Here is a 13,085-nt window from a genome sequence, read left to right as displayed (position 1 = left end):
TTTCTTCAATTTCAGATCCTCGATTATTTTTTGTTAAAAGAAAAAATTTCAATAAATTTTGATACGTGCAAGAAAATTCGTTAATACCAACTAATAAATCTTTAAGAACTTCGATGGACATTTGAACCGGTTTTCAACTTCACATCCTCAATTATTTATTGTTAAAAGAAAAAATTTCGATAAATTTTGATATATGCAAGAAAATTGATTATTACCGACTAATAAATTTTTAAGAGATTCGCTGGACATTTGAACCGATTTGCAACTTCACATTCTCAATTATTTTGTTAAAAGAATTTTCTTTGATAAATTTTGATATGTGCAAGAAATTTTTTTAATACCGACTAATAAATCTTTAAGAGATTCCATGGACATTTGAACTGATTTTCAAGTTCACATCCTCAAGTATTTATCATTAAAAGCCAAAATTTTGATAAATTTTGACATGTACAAGAAAATTAGTTAATACCAGCTAATAAATCTTTAAGAGATTCGATGGGCATTAGATCCGAAATCAATTAATTGATTATGCCGAGGGAGAAAGGTAATTGATTGATTGCATTTGCAAGAAATGACATCTTATAATTCACAAATTACTATTACAATATGGGTTCCTGAAAGGAATTAATGAGCTTTTTACCAAAAATTTAATTAGGTTTTTTATATTTAATGAGAAATTAATCTTGACAAATTACAATTCGTATTATATAAATCTAAATATTTACATTAGAAAAAGTATTTTGAAACCCACCCATGGGTAGCCCAATGGTAAAGGTGAACCAAGGGAGCTGTAAAAAGTCTAACTTACTGTCTTATGTTCGATTCTTAGTTAGGTATAAAGATTGTATTTTTGTCCATGATTTACATAGAAGGCTGCAACGGTGGCTTGATGTGAAATAGTCTCCCCTAAGGATAAGTTGGCTCGTAAACCTCAATTATAAAAAAAAAAAAAATCGCAACCAAACAATACAAGAAAAAGTGACATGACATATCAATTTGATTGGTATAATTCATTGTGGAACAATCCAAAATAGTTTTCAGTATAAAACAGGTAAATGGGACTAGACCTTTCACAAAATTGCTACAAGCAATATATATATAAACACTTTTGGATCTTATCTCTTTTTCGAGTAACACTGAGTAAAAGAGTAGGTCTAGAGACCTATAAACTTTACATTGTATTATTTTCTAAGTTATGTTTTGTTCTTTTGGTGTTCGATAATTCATATGGTAGATTCCTTTCGAAAAAATGAAATATAGTAATAGAATCTTTTTCGGAAGAAATTTCATATGTAGTGACAAATAATAAGTCTTATAAATTTTTTATGAGTCAATAGATTCCATTTGTATAATAATCTTATATTAAAAATGACCCTCATAAGTCAAAAAATTATGTGTTTGAGGGAGAAAATAATTGTTGAGCTGCAAAGCAAGACCAACAAGAAAAATCAAAACTTTCGGCTGATAAAGATAAAGGCCCAAACTAGTTCCGCCCATATTTGGACAACATACTTGCCAAGCAATAAGATAAATAATTAATTATAAAATATGATACACCTTACTTATGTATCCTTACAAAATGTTTTAATATAAATATCATGGAAAAAAAAAAATACAATAATGCTGGACATGCAAAATTTAAAAACGAGTCAAGGTGGGTTGTCAATAGTAACACTTTGTGTAATAACTCTACTAAAGGAGATTTTAATAACTAGAATCACTTCTAGTATGCATATTACAATTTTTACTACCCAATGCTAAATTTGGTCCAAAGGTAAAAAATAATTTGTTGCACCAAAAGATGTGATTAGGCCTACAAACGAGCTGAGGTAGCTCTTGAGCTCAAGGAGCTTGTGTGTCGAGTCGAGTTGAGTTCGAGCCTAATAATACACGACTTCAACAATTAGTGAGTTAACTCGAGCTCGACATATTGTATAATATTTTAATTTTATATTAATATTTTATTTATAATAATTAAAAATCGAGTTTGAACTTGATTTTAATTCGATTACGACCGAGCTAAGCTTGAGTATGAACTCAAGCTTGAGCTTGATTTTGACTCGGTTGTAATCGAGGTCGAACACGAGCCGATCATTATCTATCGAGCTCGACAATTAAAGCTTGATAAATAAATTGAGGAAATAAGGAATATTTTAAGTAACAAAAATTTTATTTGGAGAAACATATTTGAAATATTTTTCTTATATGAACTCTTTTGAGTTTAAAGGACTTCACGACGTATATACATATTTATGGTTAAGATCTAATTGTTAGTATATTCATTTTTATGTATCTATTAATCATGAACTACTGTTACCTCTAGTAAATGTTGAGGTAGAATATGGACATTTTTCTACAATTTTTGAGAAGTGAAAAATAATGGTTTTTGACCACATAAGAGTTATGCAAAATACATGTAAAGTTATTTTGAACATTTTCCTATAATTTTCAAGAAGTCGAATATAATAACCTTTAGATATATTGATACTCATGAAACGATCAATGATTGTCAAAGTTTTACACAGACATATAACAATCTCAAAAGTTAGTGCAAAATATGAAAATTAAAAGGAACTCGACAAAAGAGCCCCGTAACTTTGAGAGAAAAGGTGTCTCCTCGCTAAGGGAGTTGTAATGACTAGATTGAGAGTCTGAGACGAGTGTTTATAAAAAACACAGGTCTTCGCAAAGTCATAAGACCATATATGGGGGCTGATGCCTGCTTAGGGCTGTTAAACGAGACAAGCCGCTCACGAGCCAACTCGGCTCAGCTCGTTAACGGCTCGCCTCGCCTGGAATCAAACCGACTCGGCTTGATTCGTGAGAGAGTACGAGCCGAGTTCGAGCCTGCCTCGACTCAACTCGACTCGTTAGGCCGAGTCGAGCCAGGCTAGAATTATTGAAGGCGTTTTAGGAGTTTTATTAAGTGTAGGGGATTAAACTAAAATTTTAAAAACAAAAAGTTTGCAAAAATGATAAAGAACACTCCAATGTTAAAATCCCTAAAAACGCAACTAAAATCCTTTTCCCTAAAACAAAACCAAACCAAACCATTTTAGGCAAGTTATGGGCGTCAGATTTGGTAGAGAGTGTAGGGAAACAAGGAGAAAGAAGGAAAGAAATCAGAGTTGGTGGAGAGTGCAGGGGAACAAGGATAAAGAATGAAAGAAAGAAAGAGAAAATAGGAAAAAAAAAGGAGAAAGAAGGAAAGAAATAGAAACTTTGTATGCTTTTTACTGGCTCACAAGGGAAACAGGAAGAAAGAAAGAATCGTGAGCAAAAACGAAGGGAAAAAAGAAGAAGAGAGAATCGTGAGCAGAAAGAAAGAAAGGGTAAAAAGAAGAAGAGAGTCGTGAGCATTGGAGTCTAGTGAGAGAGAAAAGAAGAAAGCAAATCAATGTGAAAGAGAAAGAGTAATAAATGAGAGAGAGAAAAGAAAGACTACTAAATGAGAAAGAGAAAATCTATACCAATTTTTTTTTTAAAATTTGTATGCTTTTTACTAGCTCGCGAGCCGACCGTAACTCGGCTTGTTAAGCTAGCTCGTGAGCTAGACTCGAATTTTTTTCTCTCTTTACAAGTCGAGTCGAGTAAGAAAATTAAAGGCTTGGCTCACTTGGACTCAGCTCGATTTTTTTTTTTTTTTCCGAGCTCGTTAAGCTAAAAACTCAGCTCGTTAACAGCCCTATGCCTGCCCAGTGCCAGGAAGGATTATTTATTAATTTTTAAATAATGTATCAAACGTATTATTTTTTAATTGTATTTTAATTTAACCCAAAAAAATTAATTTGATAATCACCAGTTACTTTGGGCCCTAAGATTTTTTTGCTATCCAAAGTCTAGCTGGAAATATAGCCCAAAATCCGAAAAGGCTCGGCCCATTAAGTTGAATTTTGTCGGGAAAATAAACAAAAACAAAAGATTTTCTTGAGAAAGAAGTCAGTCGAAAACAGAACTTATAAAGTTATAATAGAACTCGGGAAAAGCTTAACTCCGGAAGAGCATCAACATTTAACGGGAAGAGAAAGCGTTACAGTTGTTGTTACAGGTAAAGATCCTGTCTTTTCTGATTTTTGTTTTTGTTTTATTCGAAAGATTGAATTTTTATGTGGGTTTTGAGTGTCATTACTGTTTGTTTTTTGGTTGTCTTTGTGTCGAATTTAGGGTTCTGTGTTTACCTTTAGCTGAGACTTGAATAGTTTTTTCTGGGCATGGCTTAGATTTCGTTGTTTGATTCAATTTTTGGTGGGTAATTTTCTGTGTTATGAATTGTTTTGAAGAAGCACAGTAAGAGTTATGATCAAAGTTCTGAGAAGAGAATTAATATAATTTCTGATTGAGATTAATGTTAGCTTTGATGATTCCGAGGATTGAATTGATGCCCGCCCTTGGGATATCAACTTGTTATATGTTTCAATTATATACTGAAATTGAAGTAACTATGAGGAGTTGCTGCAATGGTCAAGCCTATGATTTGTTCCCACAAGGTCTGGATTTCGGTTCCACGGGGTCAACTACTTGGCTAGAAGCCATGAATTTTCTGCTTCCGGAAAACTGTAGGTTTTAGTGGTTGTCAATTTTGAACTCGAGGGACTCAAGTTTAGGGTCTAGGAGATAAAAGAAAGAACTTGCAGTTATGTATGTTGATTTTATTAGTTTAAGTGGACAATGCAAAATGTGAGATATTCTCTTTGTGGACAACTGTTTCACCATGTTCGTGTAATTCTTCTTGTAGTTTTAATATATTTTCTTGAGCTTCGTATCAGAAGGCAAACATGAGAAACAAAATCCCTTAGATGGGTAGCAAGAAAGGCCATTGATCTTGGTCTTGATATCAAAAAGAGTACTTGCCTAATCAAGACCTTGATGCAATGCAACGTTTTCTTGGAAAGTGGTTACCCCGTGGGAAAACATGCTTGATTGGTTTTAAATCAAAATGATTGTCTTGGTTGCAAGGAAAACAAGGCTGAAAGTGAATTAAGTATGGTTTGGAGGCATGGTTTCTGTTTTCTTTAAACAGAAATCAAGGAGAACTATTATACATAGTTGTGGTTCATTCTCTTGTTTTTTGCCTCCTATCATTATCATTGATATTTTTGTTATCTTAGTCCATTTTCATTCCTTAATAATTCTTCTGTTTCCAGAATCGTACTTCTATCATATTTGGCTATTAAATTCTCCAGGACTTGCTTGTGTTTCTGCTTTGATTTGTGCTTCTTTTATATCTTCTATTAATATATAATCTTTCAAGCTTATCTTGAGTTGTTCTAGTCATTAACTACTTAAATGCAAATTTTCTTTTTGATGGTGAATACATGGCTGCAGTTTTCTATTCTCATTGTTTTTTTTTCAATTTGTCTAATCTGATTGTTTTTGTTTGTTCTTATTCTTCCAGTCATTACCAAAAATGTCTCGTAGATATGATAGCCGTACCACAATTTTTTCCCCTGAAGGCCGTCTCTATCAGGTTGAGTATGCAATGGAGGCCATTGGAAATGCCGGTAGTGCGATCGGCATATTATCAAAAGATGGAGTTGTCCTAGTTGGTGAGAAGAAGGTTACTTCCAAGCTCCTGCAAACCTCAACTTCCACCGAGAAGATGTACAAGATTGATGACCATGTTGCTTGTGCTGTTGCTGGAATAATGTCTGATGCCAACATTCTAATAAACACTGCAAGGGTCCAAGCCCAACGCTATACATATGCATACCAAGAGCCAATGCCTGTAGAGCAGCTAGTTCAATCTCTTTGCGATACCAAGCAAGGTTACACACAGTTTGGCGGTCTCCGCCCCTTTGGTGTTTCATTCCTTTTTGCAGGATGGGATAAAAATTATGGCTTTCAGCTGTACATGAGCGACCCTAGTGGAAACTATGGTGGTTGGAAAGCTGCTTCAATTGGTGCAAACAACCAGGCTGCACAATCAATCCTTAAACAGGACTATAAGGATGATATCACAAGGGAAGAAGCGGTCCAACTCGCCCTGAAGGTGCTCAGCAAAACCATGGACAGCACCAGTCTTACTTCGGATAAGCTTGAATTGGCTGAGGTTTACCTTACACCTTCAGGCAATGTGAAATACCAAGTCTGCTCACCTGAGTCCCTGAGTAAGAAGTTGGTGAAGTTTGGAGTGACCCAACCTCCTGCTGAATCTTCTTAAGTTAAGTTCTTCTATGCTTAATTGTAGCTTAAGTTTCAGAGAAGTTTGGACTATCTTTGTATTACTTTATGCTTAATCGGAAAATGAACTTCCCGAACAATGTGTTTGATGATTGGAATGATTAATACTGTCAGGTGTTTAGTGATTATGGATGCAGTTTATCTTCATCTTCCTTTTTATTATTGTTTTCGTGCTTTGCAAGTACATGCAACCTTCAATTTCATGAATTCTTGGTTTCATTATATCATGGAAGTGTAATTTTCTCCATATTAGAGGCATGTTTATAAAGGTTACATATTGATGAAGCTGCAATCTAGAGTATTTGGATGACGTGTTGTGGGGTCAATACACGTGTTCGAGAAAAGTATGACGCGTGTTGTGGGGTAAATACACGTGTTCAAGTTCTTTTCTTGCTGTGCTCTAGTTAACAAAATTTAGGTTTGTCATGTATCATGTTTATGATGCATAGTTGAAGGTGTTTAGGAGTCACTGAACTGATATTTCTAACGTGCAGATGAAAGTCAACCAACAACTATTGGCCTTTGATCTGCACCTGAGAATTTTCAATTGCTTAACTTCCTAGGAAGATCACCCTATATCTTATGGGTATATTACATAGATTTTTCATTGAACTCTTGTTTTTGTTTATAAACTGATGTGATATGATAATTATTGAAAATATACCATCATAGTGTTGATAATAGCTGAAAACACAATCATGTGATTGAGATTCAATCATAGAGAGCTATTTTAAAATTCAAATGTGAAGTGAAAATGTGGGACAATGGTGACATTGATGAACAAGCAAACATATTCATCCCATAAAAGACTAAACACAAGCAAACAAAAAGTGACCATGAACCTGAACATGAATATGATGAGTTTGAGTACAAGAGAGCATAATGTTTTCTACTGTAACTTCACAAAATCTACATTTTAATACTGTGTAGATCCAGAAGTAGCATTTTAACTTATATTATAAGCAACTTTAGTTATTATTATATGAATGTTCCACATCTTCAATTCATTTCAAATATGCCCACAATGTTCCCATGTGCACTCTCATTTTAAAATCTAAGAGAATCATATATTTTAAACTTGTATGCTTCTGGGATTTTAGACCATTGTCTCTAGTTCCACCTGAGAGCTGAGATTTTAGTTTACTCCATGTTGTTAAAAGTAAATATTATTGATTATAATTAGTTGGGTCAATTTCAGGAATCTCTTTTGAAGTTGGGTTCGTTATGTATTAATAGATTCCATTGGTTCAATTTTTTAATCTAATGGTAAATTTTAATGGATACTCTTAATATCTTTTCATTGGATTAAGACAAACTGATTGTTTAAAGTATCAAGGTAACATTACCTTTTATGTGGATCCTTGAACCATAGCTCAAAGATTGTTTCTACTGTAACCAGATAGTTCATATACAACCTAACCTCATAATATAACATAATTATATGGTTATATAACATAAACACTTGTCGTGAATCACCCATAAGGGATTAGTCTAATGATCAGGCGTGAAGGTTTGATGTTCGAGTCTCTTCATAGGTAGATAAGATTACAAGGTTCGATGGGAACCCCAGTTTCGAATATTTGATTCTAAAAAAAAAAATGGTAGTATTGTGATTCATGCTTGTAGTTTGTCTATGTAAGATCGAGGTTCAATTTTCCTCATAGGTACCTTAGGGGCGGAGGGAGGGGGGTCAACTTGACTTCGAAAAATTATATATATATAATTTTTAAATTCATCAAATATAGTAAATTAAATTCATAGTTTTTTTTTTTTTTAAATCTCACAAATGCATTTAATAAATTATATAATGAATTTTATATATTATTTAATTGTACAAAGAACAAAATGAAGAAAGTTTGTATATTTTTTCATATATTTTATAAAATAAATATTATTTCTAAAATTTGTTTGTCAAATTAAATTATTATCAATTGTTTTGTGTTTCAATACTTATATATATATAATATATATATATATATAAATATAAGGGTAGCTTACAAGTTAAAGTTACAAGGAATCGAAACATAAAAGCGAAATTACAACAAAAGTTATATATTTTATATAAAAGCTAGATAAATCATTGAATATTTTATTAATAGAAACTTTATTATAATTTAATTTGAAAGTGTTGTATTTGTGTTAGCTTAACAACTTGTTCATTAGTAAATTTTGATAGTTTTGTTTTACTCGTCAAACACAATCATAAATATATTAATTATATAGAGCATTAAAAAAAATACTCATATTTTTATATAACTTATATCAAATATTATTTATATAAATTTATTTATAATATATTATTAAGTTTAATTAACATCCAGAACCTGGGTGGTCCGGGCTTCATTGTTGCTGCAGTGTGGTGTTGTTAAAAGTCAGTTAATTGAAACTGATGGGACAAACAGAAATAATACCATAGAGAAGCCGGTGAGCCAGCCCACACCACATTACCAGCCATTAATTTTTCACTTGCGTAAAAGCAACCGTTTTGATTTTTTTTTTTAAAAGTGCATTTCCATAGCATCACTTTCACAGTCCCACCGTTGACAGTACACTCAGCCCCACGCCAATTTTGTGCTTCATATTTTTGTGTCCAAAAGTGCTTCTGACGCAACGTTGTGGCCACGTTCGCATGTTGAACCCAAATTATTGCCTCCGCCATGGCTCTGACCCAACTGAAACAACGGCAATGGTTCATAATAAGGGATATTCGATGACATCAATAAAAGAGTTGCCTTAATCTGTATCTTAAAGAACACACGTTACGATCACTTACCCATAAAAAACACATTTATATCAACATTGCAAAATATAATTTTGTTATCTTTCTTTTAACAATGAAAGGCCCATATTTATTATTTGATATAAAATGTTATTTATTGTTAATATGATTAATAAATATTTGTAATATAAAAATATAGACATTTTTGTTACAATAAATCAGTTGAAATGTCTTATTTCATTTTTTGAAAAATTTAGAGAGAATGAGTTAACATCTTCTATGATTTATGCTAAAGAGATTACAGAGCAGAGGGATATGAAATCAAAATTTCATGAAAAACGTATAATAAAGAGAAAAAAAAAAACAATTTGATGAGAATGAAAACGAAGAGACGAAATTGTCTGCTAAAAAATATTTTAGAATTAATTATTTCACATATTTAGTTGATCATGTCATTTACTCACTTCAAAGTATGTTTGAACAATTTGAAATATACCGCGATAATTTCGGTCTCCTTTATAATATAGAAAAAGTTAAATTTGTTTGATGATGATAATTTAAAGAAAAATTGTTTAAATCTTGAAAACCTTTTAAAACATGACATGCTCTCTAATATTGATAATTTAGATTTATATTCAGAATTAAAAGAAATTACAAACGTGGAAATTAAAACACCACTTGAGATACTAGATTTTTTAAAAAAAAAATGTTAATTTTTTTTTTTTAAATGCAAGGATAGCTTATAGAATACTATTAACTATTCATGTTACTGAAAAAAGTTTTTCAAAATTAAAGTTAATAAAATCCTATTTGCGTTCAATAATGTCACAAGAAAGATTAGGTAATTTGACTATATTATCAATTGAAAAAGATTTGGTTTTTAAACTTGAATACAAAAATTTCATTAATGATTTTGCATCTAAAAAGACAAGAATAATAAATTTAAAATAATTTTTTTAATATATACTTATATTTTTAGAAGGCTCACAAAGTAACTTTTGAGTCTTGTCTAAAGTTACAAATGTTCTTAAGACAACTCTGCTTTCTATAAATAAAATGTATGAAATAATCAACGTTATTTTTTTTTCTTTTTATTTTAAACAAAATAAGACAATTCACCCCAAATTTGAGTTGTCTTAATGTATGCTCTTATACATAAAATGCATGGAATCAAACATATATTTTACCGATTAGTGATCATACCCTAAAAAAATGTTGGGTTACACGTTAATGATATATGCGAAGACAACCATATAGACATAAAAGAAGTATTTAGTTACTAAGTTAATATTATTTATAATGTATTCAGAAATTCTTTAATTTCACGTTGTGAATTTAAATTAGAAACTAAAATCTGGACAAAACTTGTAACATGTATCATTGAATATCCTTAAAATAATAAGATCCATGTAAAGAGATGATTAGAAAATATAGATAAGTGAGGTAACGTAACCCTAAACTCAAGTTTGATTATTACAAACTCAAACCTAAGGTTGTACCATTTTAGGAATCTAACTCAAAACCTTAAACTAAATCTATATTTGACATTTGTTGACTCATATCAACCTATGTCACGTGTCAATTTCTCATTGGCCCCCAATAATCTCTCTTCTCTCCTGAAACTCTTAAAATCCACCACCTTCTCTCTCACCTCTCAAACTCAACTCGCCTCCCAAAGTTACCTTCCAATGTCTCCCCAACTCTCTCTTCTGTCTCTCCTCCTTCTTCACATTGCCATTCTTCCATCTCTGCAACAAAAACTCAGCCCCGTCGATCTCGCGGCTCTTGCTGATATCAAATCCACTCTCACTGACATTCCCCGCTCCGACTTCTTCTCCTCCTGGGACTTCACCTCGCCCGATCCCTGCTCCTCCTTCGCCGGCGTCACCTGTTCCCTCTCTCGAGTCACCACTCTCAGTCTCGGAACCGGCTTTACGGACTCACCTGGACTCGCCGGCTCCCTGTCCCCCTCCATCTCCAACTTAACCTCCTTAACCCAGCTCATTCTCTTCCCCGGCCTCGTCACCGGCCCCATCCCTCCCCAACTCGGTCAACTCTCAGACCTCCGTGTCATTTCCTTGACGAACAATCGCTTAACGGGGACGATACCCACTTCGTTTAGATCTCTCAAGAGCTTGCACACACTCGACCTGAGCTTCAACCAGCTCACCGGGGAAATCCCGCCAAGTTTGACGAGCCTTCCAGAGCTGAAAGTTCTCATTTTGGCGTCGAATTCGTTGTCGGGTGAGTTACCCGGCGTGTCGACTCAGTTGCTGCATTTGGATTTGAAGAAGAATAGGCTCACCGGACCGTTAAGATCCCTGCCGTTAACGTTGCGCTATGTGTCGCTATCTGACAATTCTTTGACGGGCCCACTCAACGGCCTACAATCACTCTCAGAGTTAGTGTACCTCGACTTAAGCATGAACAAATTCAATGGGCCCATCCCGGCCCAACTATTCAATCCTTCTTTGTCTTCAATGTTCTTACAACGGAACAATTTATCCGGTGGGCTCCCATCAAGGTTCGTCGGCCTCACATCATCACGATCATATGGTGAGGGATCGATCGTCGATCTTAGCCACAACTTCTTGACAGGGGAGTTATCACCCATCTTAGCAGGTGCCGAGAGCTTGTTCTTGAATAATAACCGTCTGATTGGAGCCGTACCACAAGAGTACATTCAAAGTGTGTTAGACGGAACAACCAAAACATTATACTTACAACATAATTACTTGTCAAAGTTTCCTTCAAAACCCGGATTAGTGTTACCTAATACGGTGTCATTATGTTTAACGTATAACTGTATGGTGCCCTCAATCGGGATGATGTCATGCCCTGCAAGTGCCGGTGGACAAATCTCGAGACCAACGTCACAATGTTCAGCGTTTAAGGCTCACAACTCAATAGATTAAGTCATAAATATCTTATACGTTATAGGAATATTCTTATGAGTGGTAACATTTTTTTTTTTTTTTAATTTTTTTGTTTTGTTTTGTATTTATTACTAAAAGTGGTTGAATTTGTATTTAAAGGGGGTGAAAAAAAATATAGATTATAAATTAAAAAGTCGAGGCATTATTTGGCCATTATTATAGTGTGGTGAGTTGGTGTGTACTTAGTAATCTCTAGAAACCTTTTGTTTATTCTTGTTTATTGACGTGTGCCCTAGTTTGATAATAAATTTTATTTTTGTTAATTTCTAAGATTTTTCCTTAATACATTCATATCGAAATATAATGTTAAAATTATAATAGTTAACATGAAACTAGTAATATAAAATATATAATTAGTAATATTAAACACTAAACTCATAATATCATCATTGAACGATAGTATTTCTTTTATATATATATAATCATTATTTCTGGAATAAAATTTAAATTATGATTTAAGTTAATTATTTCGGTAATTTAATAATTAAAATAATAATATGAGGAAGCAAAAGCCATAAAATTAATAAGAGTTACATGATTTTTAGTAAATCATTTAATGAATTTCGTGAAATGTGTGAATAAAGATAGAGCAAACAAAATTTATTATTATTTGTCGGCTCAACAATCCCAAGTGGTCCACACGTGTTTATCTTGTAAGCGTGTACGCATGCCAACTTTTTACTCTTCATTATGTGAATTCAAGTGTAGAGGTATACTATGACGGTCTTCGGTAACGTTACTGGTTACTTGGTCTTAATCAAGGTTTAGGGTTTAGGGCCACTAAAATAGAATTTGTTCAATTTGGTGCACTAAATAGTAATTTTATTCGATTACGAACACTTTGTTAATTGTAGTTACATTTAATAAGAAACGAGGATAAATTAGTGATTATATAAGTTAACTTTTTTTTTTTTTTTTTGGCAATTACATTTATTATGTTCAATGTAATAGTACAAAATTTAATTTTTTTGTGGGACGAAATATTTGGGCCTCATGAGCCCATAATATATATGGGCTTATTATAATCATACTATACAAGTAAATATGATGTATAAATCATCCCGTCTCAATTATTATTACATAAATATACAATTATTCATTAGAGAGAAAATACTAAATACTTAAAAACGAGGGTCGAACAAATTTGGATTTTTGATCTACACCTTCTCTTCAAGCTCACTAAGTTGAAGTCAAAAGTGAAATCCTCAACTTTGAAACCATCCTACTAATCCAACCCGGGTTTTATCAAA

The 13,085-nt window shown here is 32.8% G+C and overlaps 2 protein-coding genes across 2 annotated transcripts; both read left to right on the top strand.

Annotated features, from left to right (window-relative positions):
- The first annotated feature begins 3,914 nt into the window (after positions 1-3,914).
- LOC116110344 (proteasome subunit alpha type-4) lies at positions 3,915-6,339 on the top strand. The gene is made up of 2 exons (XM_031396571.1): positions 3,915-4,048; positions 5,396-6,339. Exon 2 carries the CDS (start codon positions 5,408-5,410, stop codon positions 6,158-6,160), a length of 753 nt encoding a protein of 250 aa, XP_031252431.1. The 5' UTR covers positions 3,915-4,048; positions 5,396-5,407; the 3' UTR covers positions 6,161-6,339.
- Positions 6,340-10,576: 4,237 nt separating this feature from the next.
- Positions 10,577-12,098, top strand: LOC116110351 (LRR receptor-like serine/threonine-protein kinase ERL1). Its single transcript, XM_031396580.1, has one exon. It carries the CDS (start codon positions 10,588-10,590, stop codon positions 11,812-11,814), a length of 1,227 nt encoding a protein of 408 aa, XP_031252440.1. The 5' UTR covers positions 10,577-10,587; the 3' UTR covers positions 11,815-12,098.
- Positions 12,099-13,085: the final 987 nt, after the last annotated feature.

This window comes from Pistacia vera, unplaced genomic scaffold (assembly GCF_008641045.1).
Source record: "Pistacia vera cultivar Batoury unplaced genomic scaffold, PisVer_v2 Contig600, whole genome shotgun sequence".
NCBI lineage: Eukaryota > Viridiplantae > Streptophyta > Magnoliopsida > Sapindales > Anacardiaceae > Pistacia > Pistacia vera.
This window is presented reverse-complemented; position numbering and strand designations above follow the sequence as displayed.

Coding starts and splice junctions, on each gene's coding strand:
- LOC116110344 (XM_031396571.1), top strand. CDS start 5,408: ATGTCTCGTAGATATGATAGCCGTACCACAATTTTTTCCCCTGAAGGC.
- LOC116110351 (XM_031396580.1), top strand. CDS start 10,588: ATGTCTCCCCAACTCTCTCTTCTGTCTCTCCTCCTTCTTCACATTGCC.